At 40.4% G+C, this 16,976-nt stretch overlaps 1 protein-coding gene across 10 annotated transcripts in view; it reads right to left on the bottom strand.

Moving 5' to 3' along the window:
- LOC148345710 (rho guanine nucleotide exchange factor 18-like) overlaps window positions 1-16,976 on the bottom strand; it is a 55,838-nt gene that overhangs the window by 13,630 nt on the left and 25,232 nt on the right. For 4 of the 10 annotated variants that reach the window (XM_088325849.1, XM_088325842.1, XM_088325843.1 and 1 more), the window contains 5 exons: window positions 14,677-14,742; window positions 14,553-14,600; window positions 13,325-13,606; window positions 13,096-13,245; window positions 12,699-12,797 (listed from right to left, as the gene is read on the bottom strand). In XM_088325849.1, coding sequence (XP_088181975.1) covers window positions 12,714-12,797; window positions 13,096-13,245; window positions 13,325-13,606; window positions 14,553-14,600; window positions 14,677-14,742 — 630 coding nt within the window. In that variant the 3' untranslated portion in view covers window positions 12,699-12,713. Of the gene's footprint in view, window positions 1-3,812; window positions 3,831-9,871; window positions 9,902-12,614; window positions 12,798-13,095; window positions 13,246-13,324; window positions 13,607-14,552; window positions 14,601-14,676; window positions 14,743-16,976 lie in introns of those variants that run through there. The other 6 variants (XM_088325846.1, XM_088325845.1, XM_088325848.1 and 3 more) reach the window with 5 other exon arrangements.

The following is a 16,976-nucleotide window of genomic DNA, read 5'->3' on the forward strand; positions in this document are numbered from 1 at the left end:
TGCAGCTATATTGGAGGGATTCTCCTTTCAGAGTAAGAAAGTGATTTTGAGAGCGGCTGGCTACCTGCATGCTACGGATGAGGTAACCTCAACTTCAGCTAGTTTTCTGCGATGATTAAAATACAACCATCCTGAATGTGGGGTTTTCCTACGATTTTTAGCTCCAGCTCATCAGTTTCATGGGTATTGGAACTGGCATAGGTGAGTTACAGGCTAGGCAGGTGTGAATTAAGAGAGATGTTAGCCTAGCCGTAGTAGTAGGCTTGACCCGAAGCCTCTCCTGATTCAGTCGATTCTTGGACCAGATAATAATCCGGGAGCACCTGCTGGTGATCACCATTTCTTTGCGCTCTTGAGACTTTCCATGGCAATTGTCAATTTATTAGACAAATTTCTTTTCAATGTAAAAAGCTGCTGAAAAACTAGCTGTAGCGTCAGCCGTGCTTGCCAGTTTGTTTTGGATACATCGACTTGTGGAACCGCACACCCAACACACAAACCTGCCCCCGTGATAGCATTTGTTATCTGCTAAGAACACAATGACGGCCATGTTTATATCAGTGACAATAAAGAAATTTCAATTCAATTTCAAATCCACCAAGAAGTGAACCAGCGATAACCGAAGCATGAGGCAACAATGGAATCTCTGTATATGGAAAGCAGAGAGGACAAAGTACATGCATTGTTCGGTTCTAAATCTATATAGCTGAGTTCCAACTACAGTTCACTACAGTCTCGGTAGCGCACCAACAGACCCCTTTTGGCTATATGTTGTTGAATTCCAGTTTATGAGAGCTCATTAAAAATGCATGTTCACCTTTGCAAGACTTTATGATGAAAACCCACAGAACAAACTGTGAACACTGAAAAACGCCAGACAAGCATCTTGAGCAATATGATTGGGTCAGTCGCAGGAGTGGCAAGATCTCTGTACACATAGCGTGCTCCCCTCTCTCTTGCCCAGCGCTCTCTGCTCTGAAGGTAAATACATCAGAATCCTTCTTGTTTGCAGTATTTTGTGACATTTTTATAAAACAACTCTGCTCGCACCTTGATTTGGAACCAATATTTATGACAGAAATGCGATGTCCATCACACAGAGTATCTGTATGACTTTTATATTTTTCAACCCCATTACAGGAAATAGAGAACTTTATCACAATACTCTCATTTTTCAAGACTGTCCTTTATGTTATGATTTTTTTTACCATTTTCGGGCCGGATTATAAAATGCCTGCAGGCCGTAGTCAACCCACCCTGCGAAAGGTGCTGCAGACTATGCCAGCTTGCCGTTTTTAGGATTGCAGGGGGAACCCAGAGAACCCAAAGATAAGACAGGGAAGCACAGGAAGGACACACAAACATAATTCTAGGAAGACTAGAGATTAAATTTTAACGCCAAATCCTCAAACCTCAGACCTCCACACTTGTAACCACATAATTCAATAAACGACACATCAACCCAATCTCATCATCTACTTGAGTAATTAGGACCTGTACAATTCAGGTCAAAGGAATAATCCCCAAGAAGACCACCTAGTTAAAATATCCTGGGGAAAAGTGGCATCTCAAGAACACTTTCCAGGGTTTGTCCTCCACACCTTGTAAGAAACTTCACAGGACATATTCACAGTCACTGCTCAGGACGTTGCCAAAATGCTCACGTATAAATGGAACATTTAAGACAGTCTGACATTCATTCGGCCTTTCACAGTTTTGTTTTGTTTTTGAAAAACTATACACCCAACACCTGGAGTAATATCTGCTATATACATCCATCTAGGTATGATATACCTGTATTACAAACCGAAGCGTCCTGGTTTAGTCGATTTCGCAGAATAGCGATATTGGTACTCGACCATAATATGTTAGGGATCGATGTTCAAACACAGAATTCTTTGAAAACAAACATTTTTTCCAATTACAGTAAACCATTGTTTTTTTGCAGGGGTTATGTTCTAAAAGGAACCTGTGAAAGGGCAAAATCTGTAAAGTAGGAATTTTTTTTTTTTTTTTTTACCATTATTATACAAATAAATACTCTATTTTACATTGAAACAAAATAAAAAAACATTTTACAGGCCAAATAATTTGTTTCAAAAAGTACTTTTAGGTGTTTGTCAAATGATGAATTTAATCATCATGGGAAGTGAAAGCTTTAGATGACACAGATTAGCACTGCCCACTGCAATTGGAACAAATGAAACACAATTCTACCCCCAAAAAATACAAAATCGTCCCTATGGTTTTCTTTATTTTCTATTGAACGAAGAATCCCGTAATGGAGACCAAAAGCCAAGTCACATTTATTTGTATAGCCATTAACCACTAATGGTCTCTTTACCGTCCCTTAGTGTGTCCATAAGTTTACCTTTATCTGCAATAGATGGCATATTTTGCTTCCAAGTTTGAAACATCACAAAATAGAACATTGGGGTCTCTTTTACTCACAATTTCTTAGTCATACAGTGAATTTTTTTTGTTTTTACCTAGACAACGTCAACTTCGGGTTCGCATATTTCACTAGGTTTTGCAGTAGTCTATAAATGTATGTGTGCATTAATTGATCAGTCAAAAAATATTGCTGACCACAAATGTCACGCATTTCTTAAGACACCTTCTAATAAACTCTCATTCATCTTTGTTGGCATTTGGAATGTATTTGACACAGTATTTTTCTTGCTTTTATTATTTTTGTTATGCTTAACTAACATAAAACTGAGAGGACAAGCATAAAGCGCTGCTAAAAGTAAGATAAGACACACACTTGCTAACTTGTACTTAATACATAATTAATCGATAAAATATTCTTTTTTTCACATTTTTAAGAACACATTTAACGACGCTTCCACTATCAATTATTTTGAACTTGCAAGAGTTCAGGGAGAGAAGCCTTCAGATAAGGAATTCCAACCTATTTTAAGGCCTTTCCCTGCGGCTTCTGTTTTTATTATATCTTCATGGTTACAAATATCAGAGCAGGCCTAAGGGATGTGAAATATAAAAAAAAAAACAGCATCACGATTGCCCGATAGCGACAATATGTAATAGTCAAAACAACGCACACCAGTGCGTAATAACAGTCAAAATAAAAAAAACTGGTATCTTCTGAAATCTTCTTTGCAGGTGTTTAATATTAACATCAGAATAAACTTATAACAAACTCAACTTGTCGTCAAAACCATTGTACACTCTTCTTTGAGCTCTAAAGGATCTGACTAAGAATGAGAATATGATATAGTCTTTGACTTGACATCCCTCTGCATTCATTAATCTCTGGACTCACTTTGATATAGTTTTAAAAGACTGACCGTGTCTGGAGTCAATCTGTGCAGCTGAGCATTATGGGAATCCCCAACCACAGAGAGGCCCCTTCAGTGGGGCAAAAAGTGGGCAAAAGTCCCCTTGTTCGACCCTGCTCCCTCCTCTGCCGGCCTTTCCTCCGTGAACACTGGCACTTGTCTTAGTACATAAACCTTCCATTGTTCTGTCTGCAAGGTGACTGGCATGGAGCAGCAGATTTCCAGGGCAGGAAACTGCGCGGAAGCAGGGGAACATAAACAGCCCTGACTGACAGCACACAAATAATTAGCACCGGCCGTCTTTCAGAGGCTTCTGCTAATAACAGACTTGCGCTGGCTAATTATACGGCCGGGTAGCTCTCATCCTGAAAACTGCCCGGATACTCCCAAAGCTGAAGGGCCTTGGTTAAAGCTACACAATGGACTCTCTTGAGAGGGTTGAAGACAGCAGAGTTAATCTAGGTGTGCAAAGGTAACATGATCACCTCAGATTGATCAAAAGGCCACAGGAGACGAAGCTCGGAGTCACTGAAAATTAAAATAAATATTTCATCAATGCTGATTCATATTTGCACTTCAACTTTTGACTATGCTTGGAAATGGTCCAATTCAGGGGTGGGAAAACTAAGTCATGTTGAGTTGATGAGAAATTAGCAAAGGGGCCAGGCTTCGAGACAAAAATTATTGATTTTATTTTCATCCTTAATATGCCGATAAGAGTATTGGTCTGATACTTTGGCAATGGATGAGGAAAAAAGTTAGCCTATTTTTCTAACACGTATTTTCGTATAAATATACACGCTGACATTTTTATGTAACATGTTAATTTTCATGTAATACTTCATTAAATAGGGCAGCACGGCAGCGCAGTGGTTAGCGCGTGTGCGGCACAGTTCTAAGGTCTTGGGAACCTCCTGTGTGGGTTCAAATCCAGCTACCGGACTTCCTGTGCAGAGTTTGTATGTTCTCCCCGTGCTTGCGTGGGTTTCCTCGGGCACTCCGGTTTCCTCCCACATTCCAAACACATGCAATTCAGGTGGATTGGTCCAAATTGTCCCTATGTGTGAATGAGCGAGCAAGTTGTCTGTCCCTGTGTTCCCTGCGATTGGCTGTCAACCAGTTCAGGGTGTCCCCTGCCCACTGCTTGCTGGGATGGGCTCCAGCACCATCGCGACCCTACTGAGGATAAGCGGTGCAGCTAATGAGATGAGACTTTATTGAATAGAACATTTCATCATATTGGTTTTGAAACACAAAATTAAAGCAGAGTGGCATGATAAGTCCCTTTTTTAAAAATCATTAAATTTGATAATATACAATTAGAAAATGCAAGATGATCAAGTGTTTTTTTTTGCATTACATTAGATAAACAGCTTGGTAAATACATGAATTATAAAAAAAAAACATTGCAAATATGAACAATTAAAATATAATGTTAAAAATGACATGTACGTTATTTAAATTAACATAATTCAGTACAGAATGTTTTACGAGAAATCTATTTTTATCGAGCAGCAAGGCAAAAAGGTACAGTGGAGACAAGAGTACTGTACTTATATTTGTACTTTTATTTATCATCATATCATTGATTTCTTTGTTTTGTGGGCTAGATTAAAAGGCCTGACGGGCTGCATGTTGCCTGGAGGCCGTTGTCTGCTCACCCTAGACTGTCTATGACATAACATGTCCCCAACATAAAACTGGTTAAAATTCTTTCAAAAGATGCCAAGGTTCTGTCCCATATAGGTGTTTTGGGGAGTGAAAAGTAAAATACTTTTTAGGGATCTTAAATTGGACCACTTTGGTCGGGTTTAAACAAGACAAGGACAATTTATGGACTAAATTCATGTTGGATTGGGTAAACAAAATCAATTTTTTGTCATTCTTTTTGGACTAAATACTGGCCAAAAATTATAAGAACATATTTAGCTCAAAATCAGAAGTCCAACGCCATCTAGTGCACAGTGGGAAGACATGTTATATTCGAATCAATGAACAACGCAAAATGCATTTGTTCCTGAGAAGTGGACTAAAAAGAATTAACTCGAATGGTGAAATAATCAACAACGGCTTATGGAAAACAAGACCAAGTCACTTATTAAACAATGACTTATGTTTGTTTCTTTATACATTGTTGTTTCAACCTGAGACACTTCTTGCTTTTAGCCCTGAGTTTGATGTTATGTGAGTGAGTATCCTGTTGGCAGGATAACACCTATGAGTAATATTACCACCTTCACCTACATACCTTTGACCACTTTCTTCAGCAATCAAAGCAGTTTGTGCAGAGAAAACATTAAGAGAGAGATGTTTGCCACATTATAATACAATTCTAAACTATAGTAGTACCTCTACATATGAACGTTTCAGCTTTTAAAGTAGCTGAACAGGAAAATATTGCCTCTAGTTAGAAAGGCATTTCAAGGTATTAAGTAAAAAAAAATCAGTACACAGTGCAGGCTGCTATTAGCCACTTCCAGACACTCCACTTTCGAACCTAAACAAACTGGCTATCGCTTAAAATACAGACGCTGCCTTACTTACAAACGAGATTCGGACAGTTCTTGACGATCGTTCATAAGTTGAATTAGTTCGTAAGTTGCTTCAGTGCTTGTATGTTTAAGGTTTATACAAGTATGTTTAAGGCTTTTATAAAGTAACCTGTATTGTTTTGTACTAAAAATAAACATTTAATAAAATAATATGCTCTATAAAAATAAATAAAGTAAAGTTTAACTTACTTTTAGAAGATGAGCTTCAAGAGTTAGGCGACTTCCTCCTCCGTGGTACAAAAGGACCGAAAAAAGCGTTCCGGACATTTTCTTAACCGCATCAAGCTTTCTTATTCCATTTTCATTTCAAAAGTAACAGCTCGCCCCTTTTTTACATTTTACACCAAACATGTTGATTAAACACATGAGATATTGAACAATAAAAATGTCAAATTTCTTAGCGGGCTGGAGATAGAACAGACATAGACAGTATAGAATTTTTACACACGAACTCCGAAGAGGAAATGTTCGTAAGTCGAATGTTCGTAAGTAGGGGTGCGTCTGTATGCCTAGCAATCCAGTGCGCATGTGTTATCCCAGGCCTTGTCACAATCACAGTGGAAAGTTCAGAGACGAGGAGGCGGTGGGGTTCCGTAAGATGGAGGGGAGGAGGACATTTTAGAAAAAAGTATTTGAATCTGTGGAAAGGAATCACCCCGAAAAAGTGTTGGCAAGTCAGGCTATCGGTCATTATGATGACGTTTGCCTCACGCATTTCTGACGTATTGTCAAAAGTCGGCAAAGCAGATGTCATTGGATCACTTTTTCCAAGAAACTCTTTTTTACATTATGTGCCTCACGTTTTATGTTTATTATGCTGTAATATAAATTAGACATGTATTTATCGCTTGTTATGATGCTCTTTTATGGTTTATTAAAACATACCATACTTTATACTTTTGCCGGGCTTTGAACAGATTAGCATATTTACATTTAAAACGTGTCTCTACTGTATTTACGCTTTCAGGTTATGAAGCTACTCCCAGAACAAATCAAATTCATAGGTGGAGGTACAACTGCATGTTCTTATTTTGTATTTTAATTCTATTTTTATCAAAATAGTATAGGGCTGATTGGGTATGTCACGGCTAAACATTAAAAAGGTCCCAAAACTTTTTTATCAAGGCATATATAAATATACTCGTACAACATTCTTGAATTTTGCAATAATTTACTTCTTCAACTTGATCGTTGTTCTCACAGTTTTTCCTCCTCATGATCACCAACTTTTTTGAAACTCAAACAAATGCAATAAGACGCACAACAAGAGCACTGATTCTCAACTCTTAAGTACTCCACAATGAAAAATGTTTTCTTTGGACTACATTTAGACCTCACTTCTTCATTTACATGTGATTATTTTTAAACTGTTAAATAAGCGACTATGACGAGCTAAAAAACGCAGCAACAGTGAATATTCCACAATCCACACATGTTACCAGCTCGGTAGCCTAGATGGTAGGGCGCCCGCTCCGAGACTGGGAAGTCGCTGGTTCAAGCCTCGGCCGAGTCATACCTAAGACTTACAACATTGGTACTCATTGCCTCCCTGCTTGGCGCTCGGCATTTAGGGTTGGAATTGGGGGGTTTGGTCACCTAATGACTAAAATGACTGCGCCCTGTTTGGCTGCGGCTCGTTACAGTTTAACTGTACGGGTCAGTATCGACATTTCGTTCTGTGTGCATGGTTACAAAGAATGACAATAAAAGTAAATTCTATTCTATTCTTTTCTATGTTAGGTAGGAGCATAAGGAAAGTCTACATCAAGCCCTCCCATAAGATATAAAAGCCCGACCCTGATCAGCGGAGATAATGCATGTAAGCCGTTTTTCTGAAATCTTCGCATGCTGCAACTTGCTCCATCGTCCCCATGCTAGGAGCATCTGCTCAACATCAGCGATGCACAAACAAGCGCAGAGGTGTGCCTGGCTACATTTTTTTGATGAAATCTAATTATAGCGCTGGGCAGCGTGGCAGCGCAGTGGTTAGCGCGTGTGCGGCACAGTTCTGAGGTCATGAGATTGAACCTCCTGTGTGAAGTTTGCATGTTCTCCCGTGCCTGCGTAGGTTTCCTCCGGGCACTCCGGTTTCCTCCCGCATTCCAAAAACATGCATGTCAGGTTAATTGGCAGGTCTAAATTGTCCCTAGGTGTGCTTGAGCCAGTGAGTTGTCTGTCTCTGTGTGCCCTGTGACTGGCTGGCAACCAATTCAGGGTGTCCCCTGCCCACAGATAGCTGGGATGGGCTCCAGCACCTCCGCAACCCTACTGAGGATAAGCGGTGCAGATAATGGATGGATGGATAATTATAGTGCTACCCTTTTTGCTGATCCTGACTCCTAATGTTTAGAGGTAGGCATTAAAACAGCTGCTGGTATCGGCATGCCCCGGAGGCTGGAACACAATCACAGGTCTTGGCAGATGAAAAGGCTGTTAAATGTCTTTTTGATGAAGCAAGGGTGTGCCAGGAGAGTTCTAAATTTCCCAATAATGCGGCCCAGAAAGTCCCACAGCGCGGGCAACAACATACAGTCCAAACTCTGTTGTGCATGTGTACTAAACACAAAAAGGCCGAGTGAAAACAAATAGTGAGGGGGTGATGTCAGCGGGTGCTAACATGGACATGTATCTATTTGGTTTCAGGTCTCATCTTGCAAGATAATCTTACAAATACAGTAATCCCTTGTTTAACAGGGTTTAATGGGTACCAGATCCCCCAGTGATATGTGGAAAAAATAGCCCCCACATCTCTATTTTCAAATTGCACTCTGACACCCCCACTTGCCCAATAAGCAATGGGGATAATGGATTGTGACTACGTGAGTACTGTTAGTTTTGGGTAGTAAAGTAAAAAACAAAAACAGTACCCACGCATGACAAAAGTTTGCTCTCTTGACCCCCGCTCACAACAATAGTCAACTGAGAATAATGGATTCTAGGCAAAATAGTGCAGTTTATTTTAGGTGTGCCAAAATGGTCCGCTCAAGTAGCCAGTAAAAAATAAAAATAACAAAAAAATAAATTAAAAAAAAATAAAACACAAACAGCTCTCAACACCCCCTCGACCAGACTGAGGATAAGCGGTGCAGATAATAGATGGATGGATGCTCCCTTCACAAGTTGACCAAGGATAATGGGGAAAAAAAACAATGAAAATACGCTATGTCAGCCTCTGCTCGCAGCAATGACTGGCCAGGGATAATGGTCCTCGGAACGTTTTTCAATCCGCAATGCACTGAGGCTGCTCAGTACAAATGTAAGGCAGTAAGAGATTAAAGTAGCACGTTAGTTATGGATTGTAATTAGAAGGTCTCTAAGTCATCAGGTGTCCAATTCTAGAATAACAATCCACCTCTTAGTTATGTTCAGTAATTTAGTGCTTTCAGTGGAATTTTGATCTTTTGATGTCCTAAAGATTTCAAGTCCTGCGTCATCCCTTTTTTACGTTTAGTTTAGTTACAGCGAGTTAGTGTTCCCAACATTTGTGTTGTATTTCTTTCACGGTTTATTCGTTTAATTTGGGTCCTTTCATAATCGGCATCAGAGGAGTGTTTGTATCGTTACCTTTCTTGTTATGTTCTCTGATCAAATTAATCCTTTTTTAAATTACTTTTTAAAACCATGGGGGAACCCTGGTCAGTGCGATGCTAGTGGCAGTAATGGTAAAGGTTTTCTCAAATGAAGAAATAGCAAAATGTCACTTTACTCCAGTTCATTGCCACAGCTATCAGCACCAGTCAATAAATACAGCCAAGTGGTTGAAGCTTTCTATAAAACTCACAAAGTTTTTCACTGTTGCACAAGAAGGAAAAGAAAGTATGGAAACAGAAATGATATAGAGGACATATAATGAAAGAGATAAGTAGGAAAATTACGGTAGGGACCAAAGTCTTTTGAAACGTGTTCATAAATATGCATACAATGCGGTAGCGGCCAGAATAGAAGAAACAATGATTTTTTTTCACACATTGATGTTTTTTCCCAAGGCTGTACAGTGAGACCTCGCTACTTCGCGGTTCGACGTTCGCGGATTCAGAGCTTCGCGGTCTGTAATGGTAAAAAAAATAAAAAATAAAAAAAAATTAAGGGGCGTCGCTTCTTTTTGCGGGAATCCACCTCGGCCGACGACCCTAGCACGGCGTGCCGTTCTCGTTTCCCGGTGTTGTGCACAAATCCGACTTCCATACAGAATACTGGGGCGGCAGTAGCTCAGGAGGTAGAGCGTTCGTCCTGGGATCAAGGGATCCTAGTTCGAATCCCGGCTCGTCCGTGTTACATGTCGAAGTGTCCTTGGGTAAGACACTGAACCCCTAATACCCCCAATAAGCAGGTTAGCGCCTTACATGGCTGCAAGGCCGCTATTGGGAAATGTGGAGCACACTGTAAAGCGCTTTGGGAAGTCATTGACTTGAAAAGCGCTATATAAATGCAGATCATTTCATTTCATTTCATTTCAATACTCCCCCTTGCGTGAACGCGCATTCTGCTGCGCTTCCGACAAAAGCGATCGTATTCTATATAATACGCTTATTGAAACCATAAAAGGAGCTGATTAAAATAATTGGGCGATCTTAGTCTATATAATGCGTTTATTTAAACAATAAAGCGCAATCGTATTCTACAAAATGCGTTTGTTAACGCGGATGTAAAAGTCACCAACGTCACGTCTCCCGCTCGGGCCGCGATCGCTCTACATGGCGCTACACGGCCCCCGATGGGGGGGAAAGGGGTAGGGGGGACCTGTGGGGGTTAGGGGGCGGTGAAGCAGAAGCCGCGTGGACCCAGCAGTGGCATTTGTGGGCTACCAGTACACTCAGTACGGCCAGAGTAAGTCGAGAGCCTTACCGGCTTAGCATGGTGCTCGTGGCGCACGTTAAAGCTCGTGTTTGTTGACGGGATCTCAAAGACTATTATGCATTACGGTGGTGAAGCGGAAGCCGCACCAAAACCGCGCGCCGGTGTTGTGCCCAAATCCGACTCCAGTACAAATTCTGCGCTTCCGACAGGCCGGCCTCCACGCGGAGAGCCCGACCCGCTCGGCTTGTCGCGGTGTCGTGCGTATCGCGCCCGAAATTACCCGTGCCGCGGGTTAGGGGCTCGCTCGCGAATAATAAGGATAAGCGGTGCAGATAATGAGATGAGATTTTTTTTTTCCTTTTTGAAGGGGCGTCGCTACTTCGCAGATTTTCCATTTTTCGGGTGGTTTTGCTCCCCATTAATCGGGTCTAAAAAAATAATAATTCAAAAAAATAAAAAAAATAAAAAATAAAAAAATGTATATATATATATATATATATATATATATATATTTTTTTTTTTTTTTTCTTTTTGAAGTGGCGTTGCTACTTTGCAGATTTTCAGTTTTTGCGGGTGGTTTTGGTCCCCATTAACCGCGATAACCGAGGTCTTACTGTATATGTAAAATCTCAGAAATAAAAAATTATTTGAGACAATAACACAATTTAACGTTACTTAACTGTGGTTTGTACTATAGACGCTGCCGACCTACGAATGAGTTAAGTTCCGGACCATCGCTCGAAAGTTGAATTTGTTTGTAGGTTGCTTCAGTGGTATATTTTGTATGTGAATGGTTTATAGTATAAGTACGTTTAAGGCTTGTATAAGTAACCTGTATTGTTTTGTACTAAGAAATAAACATTTGGTAAAATAATATACTCTATAAAGAAAAATTATTGCCAACATACCTGCCACACACTCCGCTGTATTTCTCACCCAACAATAATATTAAAATACAGAAGCAAAAGGAGCCAGGGAAAATCATGTACCCCTTGACAATGGATCCTTACAAAAGAGTATATTGTATGTGGAGCCTCTAAAGATTCGTTCCAAAAAATGAATCAGTTATTCCATTTCAGTGGCGTGTATGAACCTCGTAAAGACTGCGAATGAATGCAGTTGTTAAATGTTCAGCTTTTTACTGTTTCACCAATAGAATTAGTTGAAAGATTCACACAGTCTTGTTTTTGACTCTGACACTTATAAGTTTAATTCCACAAAAAATTTAAATAAGATTTATTGATCATTTGAAGAATATAGTAGTTTGCTCATTTGTCCTACAGGAAAACAAGCAGGCGCCGATGCATGCTTTTGTCTTCTCTTGTTTGGATTATTGTAATCCCTGCTCTCAAGTCTCCCACCCAAAAAAATATTGCAAGCTTGCAGCTATTGCAAAATTCAGCTTGTGTGATATCAAGGGCCAGGGGGATCATATTACACCAGTTCCAAAATTGCTGAATTAGCTTCCCATGCATTTCAGAATCAATTCTAAGGTGATTTTACCAATTTTTAAATGTCTTAAGGGTCCTGGGCTGTCTTTTCCGCCTATTGTATCAGCTCTCACCGTCCTTGAGGTCCTCTGGAAGCGGTTTTGTGACCTGTTCCCAGGGTGAGGACTGAAATCTATTGTGTGGCAGCATTCAGCCACTTTGGTCCTCGCCTATGGAATCTTCTGCCGGAGGATATCAGGTCTGAGGGGACGCTTGTGATACTAGTCCTAACCTTGTACTGTTATACATACTGTAAACTCTCACTTCTTCGCGCTTTATACTTTTCGACCACAGTGTATTGCAGGTTGAAAAATATTCCGAGATTTATTATCCCCGATTGTATACTGCTGTGAGCGGTGGACGGCAAGGTGCATATATTTCGGTCATGGCGGCTCTTTTTTGACATTCTGGAGATTCTGGTCCCCATTAACCGCGATAAACGAAGGATTACAGGATTGTTTCTGTTTCAAACTTTTATGTTTCAGTTCTCGAGCAGTTTCTTCTAATTGTCAGTGTTTCCTCATTCCCCACTGGTAGGATAAGTCTAGTAGCTGGCTAATAGGAGGATGGATTTAATATTCTTCCAATGGCCGTCTGCTCCCATCCTCATCAGTGTGGATGAGCCTCCATCTGGTTCCTTTCCACACATGGTTAGTCTGTGTGTTGCCATAATTATATTCATCAATGATTTATTTAGTTTCATGTTAACCATTATGTATGTGTGTGAGTGTGTGTGTCCATGTATTTGGAGTTGTTGGTTGTTGGGTAGGGGAATGTTATTGTACATTGAATGTTTTTTAAAGCACTTTGAGTTGTAATTCATTGAATGAAAAGTGCCATACAAATACATTATAATTTGATTTTGTTCGCATGTGTGACAGTCAAGGTTAAAAAGTTAGAAGTTTGACAAGTACATGCTGCACACCTGCAACTAAAATACTTAATTGTTCGCACCTCAAAGGTTTTCCTCTTCATCTTCTTCTGGTGTTGCATCCGTTCCTTCTCTTTTTCTACGGCTCGAGTGGACTCTCTGAGCCTCTCCAAGTCCTGCTGGTACATCTCCCTTTGTCTCTCCAACTCCACCCTCTCTTCATCCAACCGCTCCTGTAAGCATTTTTTTCCAACAATCAAGGCCCAGGTCACATGAAGCAACACGAGTCTCAGGTGGGTCCGACCACTTCACCTCCAGCCGTCTGCATTCTTCTTCTCTTTGCAGCAACCTGGCCTCAGTGGCCTCCACTTGCTGGCGATGCTTCTCTCGCTCCTTCTCCCAGCATAGCTGTTCCTGGCGATGCTGTGACTGCAGTTTGTGGAAGTTGGCAAGTTCTTCCCTTTGCAGGGCCAGCGTGCGCTGCTTCTCCTGCTCCAGCAATACGTTGCCGTGGTGGCGGCCCGGCAGGGAGGCACGCTCTGTTAGCGAGAGGCGTTGCAGCTCAATGTGACTGTCCTGCTGAGATACGATGGCCTGATCAAGCAGAAACAGGAAAAGTACGAGATCATTACTTTAAGACAGGAGTGGGCAAACTACGGCCTGCGGGCGCACTCAACAAAGGGTTATGAAAAGAAATGTACTAGAAATTAAAATAATTTTGTTTTGGTGCCAATGTTCTCTCCAGTGTCATTTTAAGGCGACATCCCCCTTAAAAAAAAAAATTTATTAGAGGAGATGTTACATAATTTGGAACTTTTTCGCTAGTCATCTCCAAGCTTGCGTCATCATTGCAGCATTGGAGAGCTCATTCATGATGCGCATGCAAGTACTTGCATTTCTTAGACGTACTCAAATAAACTCTTCATTTTTTTCAACTCTCTTGGTTGACGCTCGAACTTTACTCAAAGCAGGCCTTTTCTTACTTTTACCATTTTGATACTACACTAACAAATCTAAATAAAACCCCGCAGGACTGAGTATGACGTGCGGCTCCAGCTTTTCCTTAAGCATTGTTAAGGTATTGAATATAGACTAAGTATTAGCAGATACAAAAAAATAAATAAATAACATATTTCTTTTCATCCTGACCCGCCTGCTATGCCAATTTTTCAACACAGCCCGAGACTCAAAAGGGTTGCCCACCCTTGCCTTAAGACATTAAAAACATAAAAACTTTGTTATTATTTTTACCTGCACTGACTAAAGCTCACTTTCACAAGATGCCCATTACAGCATTAGAGGAGTATTTGTTTATCAATAGAATAGAATAGAATAGAATATACCTTTATTGTCATTGTTACAAATGGGCTAACATATTGTGACAACGAAATTGGGCTGATGTTGAATTTCTAAAAATGGATCAATAGCTGCGTCTCAAGCATTGGTTTTATTTGATGTTTTTTGTGTTGGATCACTACATGGACACAAAATTACTAGTAGAAATTTGAGACGGTGTGCAAACAAGAAGACATCACACTACCTGCAGACTGTAGAGATTTTGAGAGAGCATTAATACTTTGTTGAAGAACTAGAATGGAAAAAGAGAAGGCTGTTATAAATGGGAAAAGGACACTTATATAAGGTTCAGCTGAAGAGGCACCAACCTCCGCCTCAGGGAATGATTTGGGCCGGATCCAGTTCCATCTCGTCTGTGTGCAGCAGCTCTCATTCTAAGCAACATTACGCGCATTAATTTGAGTACAGTCGAACCCCAGGTTATGGCAACCTCGCCTCAAGACGTTTTTTCCCCACAATACGACATCAACTAGTTATTTAGCAGTACAGTTTTAACCTTGCCATTGGTGCGTACGACTAGCTACATCCCCAAGATGCCTGTCTGTTACAAGGGGACATGACCTAAGATGCTGGTCTGCTATTGCGTTGAGCCACGGTATCATGAAAACGTCAAGATTCTTTTGGTTGAACTACCTCCCAAAATGCCATTTTCTTTTAGTTTAGAATTGATGCTTTGACTTAGCAATACAATTTTGTTTTTTGTACTGCATTTATTGGTAATAGGTTCTAAGGCTTGCATTAATGCTACGACCATAAGCAAAAAGAAGAACCATGGAAAAGAATCTTGAATTTAAAAGAAATACGAAGTCAAATGCATTGTCACCGTTGCTCGGGAATATTACCGTAAGTATAAGGAGGCAATAAAATCCTTGCGAGCAGATCTTTTAAATAAGTTTCATTTTAAACCCACCATCACTGTCTCCTCCCTCTCTACCAGGGTTGGGTAGGGTTACTTTAACTTGATTACTTTCAATTACTGTTGGATTACTCCAATACCAAATGTGCTAATAAAAGACAAAAGAAACAAAATATGAATAAAATTACAAAATTTTGTGCAGGCTTGGGGAGTAACGGAATACATGGAACGGCAAAAATTATGTTGGCAAGCTGTTTGGATTTATTTTAATTTTGTTTCTGTCGCATTTTATGTTAGTTTTGCCAGAGATCAAAGCCAGGAGAGAAAGCTTACCACGTGTTGTGAGTCATAATTTTATTCATATTTAGTTTCTTTTGTCTTTTATTAGCATATTTGGTATTGGAGTAATCCAAAAGTAATTGAAAGTAATCATGTTAAAGTATATCCTACCCAACCCAGCCCTCTACATCCACCCACCAATTCCACTGTACCAATTTAAGTCACATCACAACAGAAATAAAAAAAAAATCATTTTTTACTTTACATATCAATATTTAAAATTGAATCATCTATCCCTCGAGAGTGGTGACCCTCGGCAAGGCAAACACATAAACAAAAACAAAAGAAAAGAAAAGAAGAAAAAAAAGTGGCAAAAACCAAAGACTTGACAATGGCCAACCCAAATCCCCAAACAAGTTAAGCACCTCTGCAACCAAGTTGGTCATGGTTTCGTCCCCCCAGATGAAATTGGACACAAGAAAGCGGCCAAGTCCCTCGGGTCAGGGTGACACAACACACTCATCTATTCAACAGCAGGGCCCGACAGCTTTCACTGGTTTACCCCTGCCGTATCATACAGGTGCCCTGCCTATCCCTTGGAACACGTCTAAACATCCCACTATCCTTTCACAACACCTCTCCACTCATTCCTATCACCAACAAGAGCTCTAGCCTCTACTACATTTAGACCTTTCGTGCAGTGCACTCATAATACCATCCATCCACGTCAATCGCGGCTTTCTTCTTGGTCGCCTACCATTTACTTCTGCTCTGTAGATTCTCTTCAACATTCGCTCCTCATCCATCCTCTCCATGTTGCTACACAGTCAAACATAGACACCGACATGCCACATTTTGTTTCTTAAAATACCAGCAGATGATGTTTACATGGTCAAGTGTTTACTGCTCCTCATTCCAGGGAAATTGCAAACGGCCAATCACAGGTGAGCTATTTTTAGATCAAGCCTACAGGCTAGACTTGTAGGAAAAAAATCTTAACTACAGGGTAAAAAAGTGTGTTTGTTTGTGGCTTTTGATTTAAGCACAGCACAAAATAATGACGTCAATCACTAATTAACAGAAGGAAACCACAATCAGCACGCTTCCTCAGTTAAGCTACTAAACTTGTCTCTCACAGTCTTGTCAGTCCCCTGTTGTCAGTTCGTCTGCGAACCTCACTGTATACTAGGCAACCTTTTTCGACCCTGACTCCCACCTGTCCCGTTTTTGCTCCCGTCTGTCTCTGGCTACGACCTTTTCTCAATCTATATTATCACTCCTAACTCTTCAAACACTTCACCTCAAAAACATTTAATTTCCTTCTCAAATCTGCATTTAGGCTCCAAGTCTCTGCATCATACAACACAGTCGGCACAATCACACTCTCATACAGTCCTCTTTTAACATCCAAACTCGTGTTATTCATCACTCTCCTCAGTGCACCCAAAACCTTGCTTCCTTGATTCAGCCTGT

The sequence above is a fragment of the Urocampus carinirostris genome, unplaced genomic scaffold (assembly GCF_059441175.1).
Source record: "Urocampus carinirostris isolate Australia breed hairy pipefish unplaced genomic scaffold, RoL_Ucar_1.0 HiC_scaffold_32, whole genome shotgun sequence".
Lineage (NCBI taxonomy): Eukaryota > Metazoa > Chordata > Actinopteri > Syngnathiformes > Syngnathidae > Urocampus > Urocampus carinirostris.